Source organism: Rhinolophus sinicus, chromosome 1 (genome assembly GCF_057876585.1).
Source record: "Rhinolophus sinicus isolate RSI-liver-muscle chromosome 1, RSI-T2T, whole genome shotgun sequence".
NCBI classification, from domain to species: domain Eukaryota; kingdom Metazoa; phylum Chordata; class Mammalia; order Chiroptera; family Rhinolophidae; genus Rhinolophus; species Rhinolophus sinicus.
Genome location: NC_142501.1, coordinates 178,243,531 through 178,263,237, shown reverse-complemented (window position 1 = coordinate 178,263,237; position 19,707 = coordinate 178,243,531). Strand labels below are relative to the sequence as shown.

Here is a 19,707-nt window from a genome sequence, read left to right as displayed (position 1 = left end):
GCGGGAGCGCAGGTCTCGCGGCACCTCAGGCCCCGCCCTTCCGGCCCAAAGCTCTTGTAAACCCCGCCTCCACGCCCTGCCCCCCGGCGCAGGCGGAAGCAGGACGCGCCGGGTGCACGTTCCACCCACCCCGCACCGGCGCCACGCCCCCTGCGTAGGACACACGCCGGGAGCTGACACGAACCAGCGGACATGGCGAGCAAGGTAGCGGAGGCAGAGTCGCTGCCTGCGTCCGAGAATGTCAGGGAGGGAGAAAAAAACCCAGGGTGGAACCTAGCCGCTGGCTACCGGAGCCGAAACGGGGCTTCCGACGAGCGGGTCGGCGGGAAGGAAGCTTTGTTTCGGCTCCTTACTTGGGAGGGTTTTGCTGCTTCTGGGCAGCCGGATGGGGAGGGGAGAACCGGAGACTGGGGGGCGGGAGTGGTCTGTGCGTATCCTGGTGAAAGTGGCTGAGGAGGTACCACGCTTTGCTTAGGCAAAAATAAGTGCAGCAGGTCCTCGAATAATAACATCTTTTTGTTCAGCGGCATTTCATTGTACAGTTGATGAGATGCCAGTAGGAACTTATCTCTTGTTTACATCAATTAAAACTGGCTTCCTTGTACCTCGTTTTGCTTCACGTCGCAGAACAAGTACAAGATTTATTGTGACTTACCCCGGGTCATACTTGCAGGTGGCACAGCTGTGGCCAGTCAGTGCACCTAACCTATAGGCTGCTTGTGTTTCATGATAGTAACTCCTAATTGAGCCATTATTATGCCACCAAAGAATGTATTTTAGGAAGACTCCTAGATCCCTTTCAGTAACCCTTTTTAATGTTTAGGCACCGGAGCTTTATATCCTTTAATCCTCATGTAAAACCTCTGTGAGGTAATGTTCCCGTTTTACAGTCCAAAAACTGAGGCTTAGAGGTTGGTAGTGCTTAGAGGTTGGTCACACTGAGGATAGTGAGCTGGGATTCTGCTCAGGTCTGTCCTTGTGTGATAGACTATACCAGGTCTCTGAAATACACATTAGACAATACAGAAAGGTAGAAATGTACAAATACTACGAGTAATCAGTCTAAAGTTGCTTTGCAAACTTCAGAAATTTTCTATAAGTTTTGGAGTTGAACAGAAATGGTAAACTCCAAAGATCTTTCAGAATTAACAAATTGGAAGTTGTTTTTCCTTATTACCAAGTATCTTTATTCAGACAAGGTGAAAAATTATTCCTTTTATTGTTAAAATGTTAAAGTGGGGCAACTGCCAGTGATTTAGAGTGTTTTGTTTAGATTTGTCATTGAAAGGAAAAGTTTAAACTCCTTTCAAGCATTCGTTAAAAGGGGGGGAAGCATAAAACTTAGATTAGGGATGAAATATTTATTCTGGTTGCTTAAGAGCTCTAACATACATGACTTCATTGTTAGTAATCTGAATTTGACCTTTGAGATTTATGTACATTGAGGTGAGTAAAGGTTCCAATGCAGTGTCTGAATTCTTTGTACTATCAGATTTACTATTTTATCTGCATTTTAATTTTAAAAGCAATAATTTCTGGCCTCACCATTTTACACAAGGCACTCATCTCTTTATATAGTTCAACTCTCCTTTTTCTCCACACTTTGTTCTGCTGCTAATAACTACTAACTTATTTTTGCAAAGCTGCACTCACTCTGCCAAGGACTATGTTAGGGGTTTCATATTCATTCTCATCACTCTTCACTGTCACCCTGTAAGTCCGTGTTTTATCACCACTTGTAACTAACTATTCCTCCTCCTTCGGTATCCCAGTTAAAAGTGAAGTTTTGCAAACTCAGCGACCAAAGTTACACTCTTTCTCCACCTTTTGCATTCTGTAGCACTTTGTACTTCTCCCTTTAAATCATACTTTTTGTAATTATTGACTTTCCAGTCTGTCTCCTATAAACCCAGTGGTTTTCAACCTTTATTCTGTCAACACGTTCCATAACCATTATGTAAACTGATCAAAACCTTTCTCATTACTCTTGATTCTCTGGTAACGGAGGAGTATACTGACTGGAAGCTCTAAGGCAGCCCTATACTGTAGAAATAATGTGTCACATATGTAATTTTAACTTTTCTGTTAGCTATATTAAAATGGCATTAAAATTGGATTAAAATTTAATCCAGTATATTCAAAACACTGTCAACAGGTAATCAGTATTTTAAAAATATTAAAATACTCTTACTCTTTTTATTTTGTACTAAGTCTTCAAAATCTGAGTATATTTTACACTTACAGCTTAACTGAGTTCAGACTGGCCATTTTTCAAGTGCTCAATAGCCACAGGTGGCAAATGGATACTGTATTGGATAACACAGTTAAAAGGATAGATGTACTTTTTAAAGTTCTCCAGTTCTGATACTCCTTACACTTCTTCCCACTTGCATGTTTGTACTACACTGGTGTTACGACACCAGCCTGAGCAAAAGAATTTCATGGGGCACATGTTAAGCATTCCGATTCCTTGGACCACATGCCAGACTTACTGAATCAAATTCTCTTGGAACCATTATTCTTAACCCTCTCCCCCTTGGGCACTGTAGAGAGCCATTAAATATGTCATGAATAAAACTTCTTAACCAAAAGAGGCTTTCATATCTGCCCATGTGGTCATCTCAATTAAATATTTTTAATGCATATTATTTATATGAAATCTAAAAACATGCAAAACAATTCTTCATATCACTTACAGGTATATGTTTCTTTGTGAATCTGATATATTTTCTAAGATTAGCATTCATTAGTATCTAAATTAACTAATAAGCAGTTTATTATTAGTTCAGAATAATAAACAACTTGCTCTCTTTTTTTCCCATTTCAGGTTATCAAGTGCAAGGCTGCTGTTGCCTGGGAGGCTGGAAAGCCTCTCTCCATAGAGGAGGTAGAGGTGGCACCCCCAAAGGCTCATGAAGTTCGAATTAAGGTAATGATACATTTAAAGCACTGGAAAAGAAGACTTACAATTAGGTCTCTGGATAGATGAATCCTCTGAGGTCTGCAGAGGATAAATCCCAAAGGACAATGTCAAGAAGAAGGTATTGAAAGTCATCCAACTGTAGAATTACAAAATCCTCCTCTTATTTTATCCCTCTCACCTTTCTAGCACTCCTCTCCATCTTTTAGTTTTGATGTTGGGCTGAGCAACCTTCCCTGGGAGTCACTAGATTACTGCAATTTATTTCTGTAGCCTGGGTTTAAGGTGACTTTGTAGGATGTTCACGTTTCTGCTCCTCCTAAAACTTAAAGTGTATGGTGACATACCGTGTTTCCCTGAAAAGAAGGCCTAGCCAGACCATCAGCTGTAATGCATCTTTTGGAGCAAAAATTAATATAAGACCAGGTATAACATAACATAAAAAAAAACAATATAACATAACACAACACAACATATCAGGTCTTATATTTTTGCTCAAAAGATGCGTTAGAGCTGATGGTCTGGCTCTAATTTTGGGGGAAACACAGTACTAGAAACAACAGAAGAATAAATGGTCTTCAGTTTTTACAAGAGACTTTAAATAAGATTAGGGAAGAGGTTTCAGATTGACTGGAGCAAAACCAAGTGAAGTCAGTTTGCTTAGAGAGCTTTAAAATGTACTGAACCCTGCAGACAGGGCCAGGGTTCAGGGGATTCATTATTCCAGTGCTTCTCAACCTTTGCTGTAGGAGAGAAATGGAGTTACCCTTGGAGAGAGGCATTAGTGCACAAGGCAACCCAGCTGGATGTTTTTAGCATTCTACTCTGTATTTGTTTTGATATAAAATTAATTCTCTAAAGTATGACCACTGATTAAAACTGACATTCTAGAAAAATCACCTCTTTATTGCTGTAAATTGAAATATATGTCCCCTCATCCCACCTCGCAACACACACCACATGTATAAGGTGTGATCAAAACATGTGAATGCTGCTGCCCAGTGCCATTCAACAGAAAGGCAGGGATCTTCGATACAGGAAGGGGTACATCCAACCGTAGTAACATGTGACAAGTTTCAACTTGTTTGGTGTAGTCAGTCGGGTGTGAGCTACGGTTGAGAGAAGGTGTGTTTTAAAGTGTGCCATAAGTCATCCTCCATCATGACAATGCTTCATGTCACACATCGCTTCTGGTATATGGCAGTTTCTGTCAAAAACATACGGTTGTGTCCTCAGCCACCGTATTCACCAGATCTGGCACCATGCGACTTCTGGCTCTTCCCCAAAATCAAAATGACCATGAAAAGTAAATGTTTTGAATCAATTCAGAATATCAAGGCAGCCATGATGGCGCAACTAAAGACACTCACAAAAGAGGACTTCCAGAACTGCTTCAGAAAGTGGCAAGAATGATGGGATAAGTGTGTTCGAAGTGAGAGGGAGTATTTTGAGGGGGATTAATGGCAATGTGTCTTTTACTGTAATCTTTTTTTTTTTTTAATCATTCACTGTGTGTTTTGATCACACTTCATACGTGTACTGTCTCATGCTCTCAGAGATCACACATGCCAGGTCAGGAAGTCCAGAACCAAATACCTTTTTCAGGTCCTTTTCAACCCAGGGCCAGGAATCTGAAATCTTATACTAGCCTGTATGTTTTCCCTTAAAGTCAGAAATTAACCTGATTTTGGTTTTGCCACTGAAAAAGAAACTGCCCTGAACGAACTACCGTTTTCCCCCGAAAATAAGACCTAGCCGGACCATCAGCTCTAATGCGTCTTTTGGAGCAAAAATTGTAAGGCCCAGTATTATATTACATGACACGACATGACATGACATGACATGACACCTGGTCTTATATTAAAATAAGACCCGGTCTTATATAAGCGCCGGTCTTATATTAAAATAAGACCAGATCTTATACTAATTTTTGCTCCAAAAGACGGGTTAGAGCTTATTGTCTGGCTAGGGCTTGTTTTCAGGGAAACAGGGTAAGATGAACTGTATGGGGCACACTGAGTTCAGCTGTCCCTGGGAAGCTGCTAACAAAAATAGCAAAGAATGTTACATTGTAAGTGTGTATATAGGTGAGAAGCAGAGAGGCATAAATATAAACTCTCTAAAACTTCCTTCCAGTGCTTTAGTGGTGTGGAAAGATAAATACTTCAAAGCCAGAGAGACAAGAGTAAGGAAGGGGCTTATTTCAGTAGAATTTGGTGTGGCTGCTGAAAGGGAGTTGGTTCCACTAAAAGCTCTGAGATTTGGTACAGACCAGCATGCTGGCATATTTCAGAAATAGTACCTTTTAAGAAATCACATTTCCCAGCAGCCACAAGGAGGCCAGCGGTGAATGGGCTCCGCCTGGCTTTGCACACAGTCCTCTTCACACCTGTAGGCACAAGTGCCCATACAGTCACCTTGTTTACTTGTCTTGTGAATATGTACTGGAAAGGAGAATCGATATACTATGTTTTACCGCATATAAATGCAGTTACTTTTATGTACCACTAAAAAATGCTGCCAGTTCTAGTTGTTAAGATGCCAGAGATTTGAAAGCACATCCTGGTATTAGAGGGGTAAAACTATAAAAGAGATGTATCTTCGAATCACTGAAATATGGCATTAAAGTACAAGTGGCTTTCCTGTGACCTATGCTTCAGTTCGAATTTCATGCATACACACTTCAACGCTCTTTATTTTAATATCCTGATAGATTATTGCCACTGCGGTTTGCCACACTGATGCCTATACCCTGAGTGGGGCTGACCCTGAAGGGAGTTTTCCAGTGATCTTGGGACACGAAGGTGCTGGAATCGTGGAAAGTGTTGGTGAAGGAGTTACTAAAGTGAAAGCAGGTAAGACGGTATTTGAACCACTTATTTTATAACTTTGGCTTATTTCTATGGGGAAATTACATTTCTTAAATTATGCATCGTTTGTGAACAAGTTATCGCCTAAGTAAGTTGTCAAGATTGATTTTATTCTTCACGTGGGAAGCACAAATATTTGGTGTTTTTTTTTCTCTTTGATTTTGTAGACTGCTGTTCATCTGAAACTGCTTAAGTATATTTCCAATGCCAATTTTGTCCAATTAGCAAGAATTTTTAAAGATGCGTCAGCGAGTCAATATTTTGAAGCACATTAGTCCTTGTTCTGTAGTTATTGTTTTAAGAGTTTCCTTTAGTAAAAATTTTGAAACTTTATTTTTTGCACAGTCAGGCAGCATCTGAATGATGTTGTGTAGGTCAAGTTCTAAGTCTTGAAGTTAATTTTGCAGAGCTGCATGAGTTGACAGGAATAGGAGTTTGCAGGGACTGATGTAGTCATTCATTTAGAAACAGATGCTACCTATTCAGGATAATGCCTTTGCATTTGTTTTCCAGGTGATACTGTCATCCCACTTTACATCCCTCAGTGTGGAGAATGCAAATTTTGTCTAAATCCTAAAACGAACCTTTGCCAGAAGATAAGGTTAGTACCTTTTTATTTCATTCTTAAAACAAGAGGTCATATTATAATGATGATAATAAGTAACTCTGTGGCAATTTATACAGAGCATTCTACATGAATTATTTCATTCCATCTTTATAGTTATCTCACTATGATCATTAGTATCCCAGTTTTCATAGATTAGAAAGTTAAGACTCAGAAATTAAGTGCTTTGCTCAGTATCATCAGCTATGAAGAGAGAAAACTGAATTTTCTGAACTCATTCTCTTTCCATAACATTAGGTTAAATTTGCCAAAATATGTAATAAAGAGGGACATGCTGATAAAGTTAAATGAAATCATTTTTAGGTCCATTTTATTGCCTGTGAAATCGAAGTAATAAAATTTACCTCATAAGGTTACTGGGAAGAAAGACTACAAGAGATAACCCCTTAACATGGAAAAGGTATTATAGTTACTTTATTGTAGTAAGGTAACATCACTTAAAGAACTTCTTTGAGGCAGATTATGCTCTCTTTGTATTTGTTCTCTTCTGTTTTCTTTTTTATTGAGGTAGAAAAGATATATAATAAAGTATGTAAAATACACAAATCTTAAGTGTACAGCTCAATGAGTTTTTATGTATATATACACCTAATGGTTATAACCATCAACCAGATCAAGATAGAGAACCCTGCCTGTACCCCTCAAAGTCCTTCATATCCCTTCTAAGTCAACACCTGCCTCCCTCAAAGGTAATCACTATTCTGATTTCTTACACTGTGAACTTCATGTAAATAGAATTATGCTTAATGTACTCTTTTGTCTGGTTTGTTTCACTGACAGTGTCTGCGAAGTGTCTCCAAGTTGTTCTGTTGTTGCTCTGTCATATTCCACTCTAAGTACCACTGTTTATCCTTTCTGCTGATGGACATTTAAATTGCTACCAGTTTGGGGCTGTGATGAATGCTACTGTGAACATGATTAAACGTGTCTCTTGGTGGATATATGCACTACTTTCTCTTTGGTATTTTCCTGGGATTGGAATTGCTGAGTCATCGGATACACTCCCAGGAGTATATGGGAAATCTAATGCCGCTGACAAAATTAGTTTGTATTTTTGGAAAACAAGATTCCATTTATTTTATAACATAAATCCAGTTACTTTAGGCAAAGCTAGAACAAAAAAAAAGAAAAAAAGAAAAACAAAACAAAAGCCTAGTTGTTTTTAAAGGGAACTTAAAACAGCCTAGAAAATTTTGTGATACTCAAGTATAATAATGGTAATAGACTTTTGTGGCTCTTTGTAAACCTTTTAGAAGGATATAAGCTTTCAGAGCTTAAAATGTATCCTGTTACCTTTTGTTCATGAAACTCCTCTGGGAAGAAGTGATTTCTCACATTAAGTAGGGTTAAACGAGTTGCTCTCGTAAAGATACAACATTTATGGTAGAGCTGTGTCACCTATTTGTTCTATTTCTGGTCATATTTTTGTTTTTCTTTCAAAGGACATGTATTTACTCAAGTCCAGAGACAGTCCATTTTCTCTTCATCTGTGTATTTGTTTATTCATATATATTCCTAAGGATTTGTCTAAAAGTGCACATCAAAGTTTTAAAAATATTTTAGTAATTTTATTAAAAATAACAAATATTTAGTAAGCACTATACCAGACACAATGCTAATGCTTTCATAACATCTCCTTTGATTTTTTTAGCAATCTATGAGAAAAATATAATTGTTTTTCTGCGTTTTCTAGTGAGGAAACTAAGGCACAAAGTTAATTAACTTGCCAAAGATCACACAGGATTTGAACCCAAGTGTGTCTGACTTTAGGGCCCATAATGCTAAACCAGACATCACCTATCTATTTAGAATATCAAAAATAATTTTTGTTACCACATACCATATTGGTTGCCTTTGTGAGTTTGTCCTCTGCCTCCCCCTCCCCTTATTACTGTAACCAACTACACAGGCAAAAAGCTAAGTGAAGAGGACAGATAACTTAAATCCTTGAGGACTATTAGACTTTTGAAAAAGGCCTCCTGAAAGGTCTAAATTAGCCAGTTTGGCCATCTATTTTCATCAGCTAATCTGAATAATTGCTTGTGATCGCTGCTTGTGTAGATGCTGGATTTGCTTTATGACGTCACATTTGCTCACAGGGTTTTATGATGGAATTTTAAAATAATTTCACCTGATCCGTAAGTTGTAGCTGTTAAAATTATTTCAATACTCTGACAGTAAGATCCAGAAGAATATTGAATGTTGGAAAAGATGGTAAGGTTGTAAATGTCTTGTAAGTTTTCTTAGTAGGGCATTGCTGAAAGAGGCTAAATTAGTAATAAAAACATTAGAAATTAGACTTTTGGTCTTAGCACACATTTCTAACTATTGGTCATTATTTTGAAAACTAATTCCTTTTCCTATGTGTTTTAGAAAACCTGATTCTACCCTGCCTTTTTTCCTTTTTTTTATTTTCTTTAGAGCCACTCAAGGGAAAGGATTAATGCCAGATGGCACAAGCAGATTCACTTGCAAAGGAAAGGCAATTTTACATTACATGGGAACCAGCACGTTCTCTGAATACACAGTTGTGGCTGATATCTCTGTTGCTAAAATTGATCCTTTAGCACCTTTGGATAAAGTCTGCCTCCTAGGTTGTGGCATTTCAACTGGTTATGGTGCTGCTGTGAACACTGCCAAGGTAAGTGTTGACCTTGCTTCTGCTTTCTAATTTGATACAACCGAACTTTGGTGGAATAATCAAACTGGCCTGATCTGTAAGAAACCTAGTGATTTCCTTGACTGCGGTGGAAGGAGTACCTCACAGACTATCTTGACTGTTAGGTGGAGTCTGGCTCTACATGTGCTGTCTTTGGTCTTGGAGGAGTTGGATTGGCGGTTGTCATGGGCTGTAAGGTGGCCGGTGCGTCCCGGATCATTGGTGTGGACATCAATAAAGAGAAATTCGCACGGGCGAAGGAGTTTGGAGCCTCCGAATGTATCAACCCCCAGGACTTCAGTAAACCCATCCAGGAAGTGCTCATTGAGATGACTGATGGGGGAGTGGACTATTCCTTTGAGTGTATTGGTAACGTGAAGGTCATGGTAAGTATACTTGGCGTCCTCTCTCTCTCTCTCTCTCTCTCTCTCTCTAACTACTTTTTTTAAATGCAATTTTCTTTATGATTTAAAATTGTTTTGTTTTTGGAAAGGAAAAGTCTGTTGATAAGAATTCTCATACAAAAATGGGAAAATTACTGCTTGAACTACAAATGGGAAATGATACTAGGATGGCCCAGGAAAGTGAAGAAAAATGTTTCTTTACCTTTCATTGCATGCCAAATCTTAGAGTATGTCTCCTCAAATAAAAAGTCAGTGATGCAGTTGTGGAGAGCTTTGAAATTAAATATACATCCGCGTACTAAATCAGTGACCTTGATCAATGACTTCACTTCTCTAACCCTCAGTTTCATCATGTGTAAAATGCAGGTAGTAAGGGCACTTACTTGACACAAAGTAGACACTCAACAATAGTATTACTGTTATTTCTCTGCCTGCTTCTTTTATTAAAGTCTTTAGAATTTTGAGCTAGCACTTACTTTTAAAATTAGCAAGTAAAAGCTTTAAATTTTTTCAATTTATGTTACTTTTTAGCCAGGTTAGTAATTTTTTATATATATAAATTTTATTGGGGAATATTGGAGAGCAGTGTGTTTCTCCAGGGCCCATCAGCTCCAAATCATTGTCCTTCAGTCTAGTTGTGGAGGGCTCAGCTCAACTCCAAGTCCAGTTGCCATTTTCAATCTTTAGTTGCAGGAGGGCACAGCCCACCATCCCATGGGGGATATTGAGCTGGCAACCTTGTTGTTGAGAGCTCCCGCTCTAACCAGCTGAGCCATCTGGCAACCTAGTAATTTTTTTTTTTAAGCTGTTAAAATAAAATTTTATTGAATATTCAGTTTGATCATTTTGTTGCCATTTTTTGTACAAAGCTTTGTGACACCACCCTCTCCCTGAGGAGGTTTGGGGGAGGGGGTAGTTATTCTTAGCAGAATGCACTGCCTCTGTGACTTGGTTGTATCTGCCTACAGAGAGCAGCGCTGGAAGCCTGCCACAAAGGCTGGGGCGTTAGCGTGGTGGTTGGAGTAGCTGCTTCAGGTGAAGAAATTGCCACTCGTCCATTCCAGCTGGTAACAGGCCGCACGTGGAAAGGCACTGCCTTTGGAGGTAATTTGATGGATGAGATGAGTACTTTTTCTCTTATTTCCATTGGCAAGAGTTTTAATTCTAGGCTAACTTTGTTGTTTTAACAAGAATTTTCATAGGCTACTTTCTCATCATGAGTTGTTTCATATAAAGTTATTTTAATAGAAGGGTATCACACTCAATCAGTATTTTCCCCCTACGGCTGGGCAGGTGCTCAGCTTCTCCTGAAGCACAAGGCCACTTTTTACACAGTTGAAAAAAACACAAACGAAAAAAAACAACCTCTGTTAATGAGGATGTAGTTGGGGGTAGGGCAGGAGTGAGAAGTTGATTGCGAGGTAAGCAAGCACCAGTCTCAGCCACACTGTGTCATGTTGTGGCCTCTTTACTAATCTTTTTCAGAGAGTACAGTGATCACTGTATGTGATCACACCTCTGTCTGAATAGCACTGATTTCAGCAGTAACCAATACTAAGTCTTAAACCAAAAATACTAAATTAGACAAAACGTTACGACAAAATTGAAAACGTGCCAGACCGATCACTTTTCCCTTGTGTGAGCCTGAAAAGTACATGTCTGCTTAGGGTTGCCTAAATACCAGTAGAATGCTGAGAAACAGTTTCCATCTTTTTCATGGTCGCTCAGCTAGAGAAGCGAAGACATCAAAACATGTTTGTATACCTAACTGTTATGAATGAATGAAATCTAAAAGCCTGTAGAATGAATGAAATCTACAGGCTTTTTAAAAATATATATTCTTACGTAACATCCTTTTAGGGAAAAAAATCAAATAGCATGACTTTTTAATTACCTGTGTTTAACAAGGTTATCTGTTAATATCCCCTACCTTGTATTACACCAACTTTTTGAAAGTCAAAAGAAAAAAATTAGTAAAGTTGCTAAAATGAGGGGTTTGGCCAAAGTTTTTTGTCTTTGTACTATAGAGTTTGCTGTAGAAAATGTCCTGCTGCCTAAACCCTCCTTTCCAAAGCCCTAGATGTATGCCACATTTGAGTATCTTAGAACAGACTTTCAAAGCCACACATGCAACTCAGAGGCATCATTTCAGGGTCCATAGTTGGTTTGAAAGGTTATTCTAAGCCTGGTGATTGAACCAGAGGCTTGGTAGGAACCTCTTAACTAAAGCCTCATCCTAACATGCTGGTTGAAAATTAAACTGGAACATTGGGGCCCCATGGGTGTTGCTAAAATATGACCCACAGGTGTAAATAGAAGTTTTGGCCTAGAGTTGTAGTTGTCTTAGTTAACAAGAGTTTTAAAGGAGAAAGAAAAAGCTCACAATTTGTAGGGAAAAAATGAAGGGACTATAAGGAGTGAGGTTTGGAAAAACCTCAAAAGGTTTGAAATATCGTCTAAAGCATCCCTCATTTTAGAGGTAAGAAGGTTCCTTTGTTCATTTATTCCTTTCAATACAGTTGAAAATTGAAGCATCTAATTTTGCTTAAAATCTTACAGTAGCAAGATTTCCTACTTTGCTGTCAATTTCACCTGTTTCATTATTGCATTTAAAACCAAAGAGATAAAGTCACATATATCACATCAATATTTTTCTTCCTTGAATTTCACGATTATACAAATCTTTGCTGTTGTGGACATAAACAAGTTTGTTCTAAGACTTGGAGAGTTCTGTCCTGCGTAGTCTACAAGTCTCAATTGAAACTTAATGAGACTTTGGTAAATAGAGAAAAAGGAAAATACTAAACAGGCATTTACTTTTTTCTTAACTAATGATGTGCATTAAATTCTTTCTCATCTCTATGCTAATTTTGAAGTTTTCAGTTCCTATTTAATGAAAAATGTATTCTCTTAAATGTTTTTGTCATCCACAAAGTAATAAGCATATTGTAGAAATTTGTTGCAGAAAATTAATCAATAGATGTGTGATTTCTTTTAGGATGGAAGAGTGTAGAGAGCATCCCAAAGCTGGTGTCCGAATATATGTCCAAAAAGATAAAAGTTGATGAATTTGTAACTCACAATCTGTCTTTTGACCAAATTAACAAAGCCTTTGAACTGTTGCATGCAGGAAAGAGGTAAGTTTCCTATTTAGTTGTGTATATAGAATGTAGTAATGATTTGAGGTTTATAAAGGAAGAACGGTTTAAAAAATACAATTTTCGTGGTCTTAAAAGAAAAGATAATCATTCAAAACCTATGTTTATTGTTTCCTTCTCTTACAGCATCCGAACTGTTGTAAAGTTTTAAATTCAAAAGAGAAAAACATGTCCATCCTTATACCTGAGCCATGTGGTCTGATTGAAGCAGCCAGACAAGCAGGGAGAAGCTCTTCCAAGTTCACAGCCTCTTAGACCTTCATTAACCTACTCTAGGGAGTAATGTTTTGTGTATAATTCATAAATCTCTAATCAAGGATAAGACTAATACAATCATAGATCTGTTTTCTGGACTCTCCACATGAATAATTGCTATCTCATTAAGGGATTTTTAACATAATAAAAGTAATTTCTGCATATGTGTGGAAGTTATTTCTGTTTTATGCTGAATTTATTCTCACAGTTCTCTCCCCATTATCTTCACTCTTTGAAAGAAAGATAGAGGAAGCAGGCCATAGTGAGTATCTGCTGCTGTCCTCACTAACTTTGGCTTAACTTTTAAGAGTCTTAGGCCCATTTACTAAAGAACAGATTTCCTTAGCCATCAGTGGCAAAGTTAATCAGAACCCAAGTTGGCTTCTTTGAGATTATCTTCTGGAGGGCAGATACCATGCCTTGTTCAGACTTACACCCCCAGTTTCCGTCATGGTATGTGGCCCGCAGTGAGCACTAAAATTCATCGCTGGAACTACTTCTGTGCTTAAGCAGGTTGTGTGTTGGTAGCTCTGTGAACTGTTGCAAATATATGAAAAATGTAGTTATTTATATACTGAATATCCAAGTTCCCAGCACTTTTCTTTTGTCAAATCCTAACATTTTCACTTGCAGACCACATTGCCTATCCAGAGGTAGTCACCATCCAGATGGTGGTGTTTATCGCTCTCATGCATGTTGTATGGTTTTACTGTACAGGCACACAGTAAGTCCTCAGCGTCATCGACAGGTTCTTTGAAATGGCTACCCCAGTTATACCACAGGCTAATTGATGTAAATAAGAGTTAAGTTCTATGGCATATTTCTGGTCACAAAAACATCACCAAACTTCTAGGTGAAGATTCAAAACACTTTTAATACTAAATACAAATAAATGTGAGCTATACATACATTTAAGAAAGATTAATAAAAACAAGTCAGATAATGACTTTCCAACCCCCTTATTCCAGCCCTGGGTCATGGGTGGCAGGAGCATCTCCTGGCAGCTCAGAGGGGGCACAAGGCCGTACCCCACCCTGGACAGTACACCTTCCCGTCACAGGGCCACTCACACCCACACTCCAATCAAATTCACCTCGTACATCTTGGGGATGTGGGAGGAAACAAAAGCACCTGGAGAAAACCCACGTAGACATGGGGAGAACATGCAAACACTGCACAGACAGTGGCCCCAGCTGGGAATCTTTCTTACCAAAGTTACAATGAAATGAAGGAAACCATGTTTTTCAAGGACCTGCTATACCTCGTTTTATTGCACTTCATTTTACTGTGCTTCTCAGATAGGCTTTTTTTTTTTTTAAATAAAGGTTTGTGGCAACCTTGTGTCAAGCAAAGTTGGTCAGCGCCATTTTTCCAACAGCATTCACTCTGTGTCACATTTTGGTAATTCTCACAGTATTTCATATAGTGATTTCCTCTGATGGGCTTGGGCAAAGTAAATTGGAAGGAGTCACCATTCTAGATGCCATTAATTACATTCGTGGGAGCCAACTGTTCTTTTATAAACCAGAAAGTTTTTCTCAAGGCTAAAAGCTCTCTGCGTCTGTTGTCGTGAGTCTATATATGTGTGTTGCAAATGTGAGACAATTTTCTACCTCCAGATGGTATTGTTGAAATTAATTTAAAGGCAAGCACTTGTAAGGATTGGGTATTCTAAAATTCTTAGAAATATAGAAACTAACTCATGCCTTTCAAGTTCACGTGATCTAAGATTAATCCATAATAAAGAAAAGCTAGCTTAAGAAAAGAAAAACATTCATGATTCATGGGAAGAGGTCAAAATAAAATCAACAGGAGTTTCGAAGAAGTTACCTCCAGCCTTCATGGATGACTGAGGGTTTCAAGCCTTCAGTGGAGGCAGTAACTGCAGATGTGGAAATTCAAGAAAATCAGAAGTGGAGCCTGAAGTTTTGAATTTTTGCAATCTCTGATAAAACTTGATGAATTTCTTCTTATGGGTGAGCAAATAAAGTGGTCTAGAAATGAAATCTGGTGAAGATGCTATGAAGATTGTTGACAACAAAGATTTAGAATATTATATAAACTTGGTTGATACAGCATCTGGGTTTGAGGACTGACTCCAATTTTGAAAGAAATTCTGTGCGTAAAATGCTGTCAAATATATCACATGCTACAGAGAAATTGTTTGTGAAAGGAAGAGTCAATTGATGTGGCAAATGTCATTGCTGTCTTATTTTAAGGAATTGCCACAGCTGCCCCAACCTTCAGCAGCCACCAACCACCCTGATCAGTCAACAGCCATCAACATCGAGGCAAGACCCTCCACCAACAAAATGATTACAACTTGCTGAATAATGGTTAGCATATTTTAGCAATAAAGTATTTTTAGTTAAGGTATGCTCATTGTTTTTTTCAGACATAATGCTATTGCACACTTAATAGATTACAGTATAAGCAACTATTATATGCACAGGGAAACCCCAAAATTCGTGTGACTCTATTGCAATATTTGCTTTACTGCAGTAATCTGGCACTGAATCTGCAATATCTGCAAGATATACCTGGACATATCCATAAACCCTCTAGTCTTCAGTATTGTGCTTGTTTTAACCCAGATACTGTCTCATTCTGCAACTTTCATTTTCCACTTACTGTATGCTTAACTGTGTTGTGTGCTTAATCCATGTTGTATGTGAAGCTGTCATTCATTAATTTTAATACCGTGCTGTAATATTCAATTATATGAGCTATCATAATCTATTTTTTCCAGGTGATGATGGCATAAAGTTATTTCCAAAGCTGTTTCTATGTTAACAACAGTGGTGGAACATTCTTGCACATTGTGCTCAATGTATTAGTTGCTTAGGATAAGCACATTTTAACTTGACTAGAAATTGCCAAATTGCTCTTCAAAGTCGTTCGAAATTTTTGCGAATCAGATGAGTGTGAAATGGTATTTCATCGTGACTTTAGTTTACATTTCTCTGTTACCAAAGTCTCATTCTGTTGGCCATTTGTCTTCCCTTGTCTGTGAAGTATCTCTTCACATCCTTTGACCCTTTTTCTATTGGATTATTTCTTTTTCTGAGTAATTTTTAGGAGATCTTTATTCTAGATGCTATTTTTTTCTCAGTTTTTAATTTTATTTTAATATATATTTATTTTATATATATTTATTTTTATTTTAACATAGTTAAATCTATCTGTCTTTTCCTGGTGGTGTTAAGTTTTTGTTGTTGTTTTTATCCTGAGCAGTATAAAGACTGCTCAGGATAAAAGCAAACAAACACGATCCGTAGTCTTACCATCCAGGTAATCCAATGACATAAAAATAAACACATGAAAGCAATATATCCAAGAGTTAGGAAATTCAAATATAATAGTAGAGGAAATTATATAAGAAAAGCTACACTTTCCTCCCCCCAAACCAGGTGACCACTGTTAAGTCCTGGGTGAACTGGAAGAAAGGGAAAATTAAAACTAGCTTCTACTCCAGCTGTAGGAAATGTGCTTGTAATCTGATTTGGTTTAGCTGAGCCTTCCAGGAACAAAATAATGTTATTGCCTTGGGCAATTGCAAGAACAAAATGGGCATGCCGGGTAATAATGGAGGAGAGCTAATAATTATTTTTAAAGTTGTTTCCATTTCCTTTTTCTTCTCATCCATAAGTTCTACATGAATGAGAATGGCAAATATTTTCATGTTCACCAATAAGATAAAGTAAAGCAGTTTGAAAGACATTAAAATAATGTAACTCCAATTCTTGTAGCTGACCAATTAGGGAGTGTAGTTCTCATTTCTGTCCCAGTATGTACATACTCTTGAGCCAGCTAATTCAGTTTAACAAATATGAGCATTTCCTGGCAGAAAGCACATTGTCTGAAAGAACGAGCATAGAGAATCAATTTTACAAGATCCTTACTAGAAGGATTCTTGCATCATGGGACTATATGTACAAAGTCTTCCTTGTTAAGTTTCTTTTAATACATTCTCTTCAATGGCATCAGGATGTTATGTATATAGCTGAACCAAATAGTTTTTGGAGGAAAGGACAGGCACAACACAGGGCTGAAAACAATTCACTAAGCGGTGTCAGCAAATCCATCCTGGCTGTCCACAATTAGGATTCTATCACCTTAGAAGCATTGCTGGCAATTTTTTGAAAATATCTTTAAACTGCTATCTTGCACAAAAGGTATAATTTTAATACATATGACTATTAACTTCCACTGAATATTTCATAAACAATAGTAAAATGTATTTTTTAAGGATCTAAAATTTTATATTAAGAACTAACCTTAAGCAGCTTTTTTTTATTGAAAAATTTTCACATACCTAACATTTTTCAAATCTTACTTGTATTTCCATTTTCATACTTACCTACTGATGTTCTCTGGAGAAAGAAAGGTAGTCCATATACAGACATGTCTGACTTGGAACAAGTTCTTTATTACATTAACACGGGGAGCTAACAACATATAAAGTAGAATGTGTAAAATCACAGGGTTTTAGGGGGATGGAAATAAGGGGGGGAAAAACGGCATTATGTTCAAAACTGTCACATGGAGCCAGTTAAAGTGTTTACAACTTACACCAAACAAAAACGGCTCCAAAAATATACACATAATGCTATTTCCATTTATCCCATTTGAATGCAAAATTATATGTAGCTTGTAATTCTCAAAATGTCTTGTTGATTTGAGGAAGGAGGAACATAATTTACATGCACAGAATGCTCCAGAACACTTTCTGCTTGGCTACCAATCTTCCAAGTAGGCTTCCAGAGTCCAAAAGAAACTGACAGTTCTTTGGGCTTAGAGAAGCTTTGCTGACCCAGGAAAAAGACCAACTTTGGATTCTAACAATATTGTTTCAATAAATATGCAAGGTCAAATTCTTTGTTAGCAAATACCCTTTAGAAAAAGTATACCACAAACACATTTGGAAAACATTTTAAGTATATTTATTTAGGGTGGGGAAGATGTAGCAGCCTCTTCTCCAAGCTACTCCTTTGCCTCGGGACTTCTCTGGGAGCCAGCAGCCGCAGGACCTGGGCCTGGGCCGCGCGCGGGCTTAGCCACCACCAGGGGCTCTGCGTCAAACCAGCCCTTGCGAGTGGCTGCGCAAGGCGCCGGAGGCGGCGCGGGAAGACGCGTTCCGGGCGGCAGGGGAGCCGCAGCTGCTGCGCGGTGCCGGCATCTGCAAGTGCTTCCACGTGCTCGCGGGTTTCGGCTTCCCGTCCAGAACCGCCCGCGCTGGGATCGCGCTCGCCCCCCAGTGGATGGTTTTGTGCACCAGAGTAAGCTGCGCATGGACGGCTTCTGGAGCCTGGAGGAGGGTAACAAGTCCGCCAAGGGCCTCAAATGTATTGCAGTCACCCGCCCAGATGGGCTGTTCTGTATTGGGAGTGCGAAGCAGCCAAAAGGAAAGAACGTGAAAGGGAAACAAGGTGCTACAACTGTGGAGGTCTAGACCATCATGCCAAGGAATACAAGCTGCCACCCCTGCCCAAGACGTGCCACTTCTGCCAGAACACCAGCCATATAGTGGCCTCCCGCTCACAGGGAAAGCCAGCCTACTTTCCGGAGGAAGAAGAGATCCATAGCCCCACCCTGCTCCCAGAGGCCCAGAATTAGCCACAGTGGGTGGCAGGGGCGCTATCCTTTTAAGATCAGTCAATTTCAAGGAGCAGACATCAATGGGCAGAATGGAGAACGTGGGGATAGGGTGGGAACAGGGCAGTTGGCACTGCGTGTATCTCAGGCCGGGGTCCACAGCATCACCCCCTCTTCCCTCTTCACAGGAGGGGAAGGGGTAAGGTACAAAAACTCCAATCGTGCTCTATCCAAATGTATGTGAGGACTTTGGGGGAAAGCCTTCCCTGAATGCTGTCTGAGTCTCCACCCCACCCCCAGAATCTCCAGCTTTTGAAAATGAGCGGGATAGAGAAGTTGTTTTCCTTTTAAAGAAGGTTATGTCATATTTCCCATGCCACAGTGAAAAGATTAAGCTGAGATCAGATTGATGCACCCGACCCACAAATGACTACATTCTGTGGGAGGTCACATCTCAGGGGTAAGGCAGGATTTCCACATCCTGTCTCATAACCCTCTTGGAATAGGGTGCTGAGAACTGTCCCAAGGAAGGGTTGTGATGACAGGCAAATGGGGTGGTTGGGGAAACGGCTTGCAGACCTGCTGCTCCTAAGCTCATCCCACCCTATTCGGGGCCCATACAACTTTATTTCGTCCCTTAGGCAACTGCACCTCAGGTCCCACTTTCTCCAGGATGCTAAATGCACTGTGTGCAAATGACATTATCTGGTGCATGTCAACTTTTTTCATAACATAAATATTCTGGTTTAGTATTTTTTGTGTATTTTAATCTAAAGCCCTCATTCCTGCACTGTTCTCATACACGAACAATCTCAGGGATAAGTGGGCAGCAGCTCCGGGTCTGCACAGCAGGAATACTTTTTGTTGTTTTATCACCAGGGAGAACTATTTGGAGTGTATATCCTATTGAACTACTTCATTTTTGCCAATGAGAGCTGGCTTTTCTGCCATAGTGTCCTCTTGAAACGCCCCCTCAACGTGGAAGACCAGGTTTTAATTGGGTGGCCCCATGACTGGATCTCCTACTGGAAGATTGGAAATTGGTCTGAACAGGAATAGGCAGTGAGAGGTTAGGAGAGGCTGGGCCAGGTGAAAGGTGCAGAGGGGAAGCCATGATTAGGTGAGGGGTCTATATGTATAATAAAGTATTCCTGCTCCAGACCTCTAATCCTGGGGTTTGGGACTCACTTTACATACCAGCTCCATCCCTCACAGGACTGG

At 39.2% G+C, this 19,707-nt stretch overlaps 1 protein-coding gene and 1 pseudogene across 2 annotated transcripts; both read left to right on the top strand.

The window, feature by feature from the left end:
* The first annotated feature begins 69 nt into the window (after nt 1-69).
* On the top strand, nt 70-13,055 carry ADH5 (alcohol dehydrogenase 5 (class III), chi polypeptide). 2 transcript variants are annotated; one of them, XM_019741142.3, is made up of 9 exons: nt 70-204; nt 2,828-2,929; nt 5,634-5,775; nt 6,304-6,391; nt 8,837-9,056; nt 9,200-9,460; nt 10,447-10,582; nt 12,477-12,615; nt 12,763-13,055. In XM_019741142.3, exons 1-9 carry the CDS (start codon nt 193-195, stop codon nt 12,785-12,787), a joined length of 1,125 nt encoding a protein of 374 aa, XP_019596701.1. In that variant the 5' UTR covers nt 70-192; the 3' UTR covers nt 12,788-13,055. The 2 variants fall into 2 exon arrangements, with proteins under 2 accessions (XP_019596701.1, XP_074179351.1); XM_074323250.2 differs by lacking the exon at nt 70-204 and adding an exon at nt 1,420-1,446.
* Nucleotides 13,056-15,086: 2,031 nt separating this feature from the next.
* On the top strand, nt 15,087-18,507 carry LOC109452259 (protein lin-28 homolog A pseudogene; annotated as a pseudogene).
* The last annotated feature ends 1,200 nt before the right edge of the window (nt 18,508-19,707 follow it).

Excerpts from the sequence above, each read along its gene's own strand:
- ADH5 (XM_019741142.3), top strand. Across the intron at positions 9,057-9,199 it reads CTGCTGTGAACACTGCCAAG|GTGGAGTCTGGCTCTACATG; the intron begins GTAAGTGTTGAC and ends CTTGACTGTTAG. Across the intron at positions 9,461-10,446 it reads TTGGTAACGTGAAGGTCATG|AGAGCAGCGCTGGAAGCCTG; the intron begins GTAAGTATACTT and ends ATCTGCCTACAG.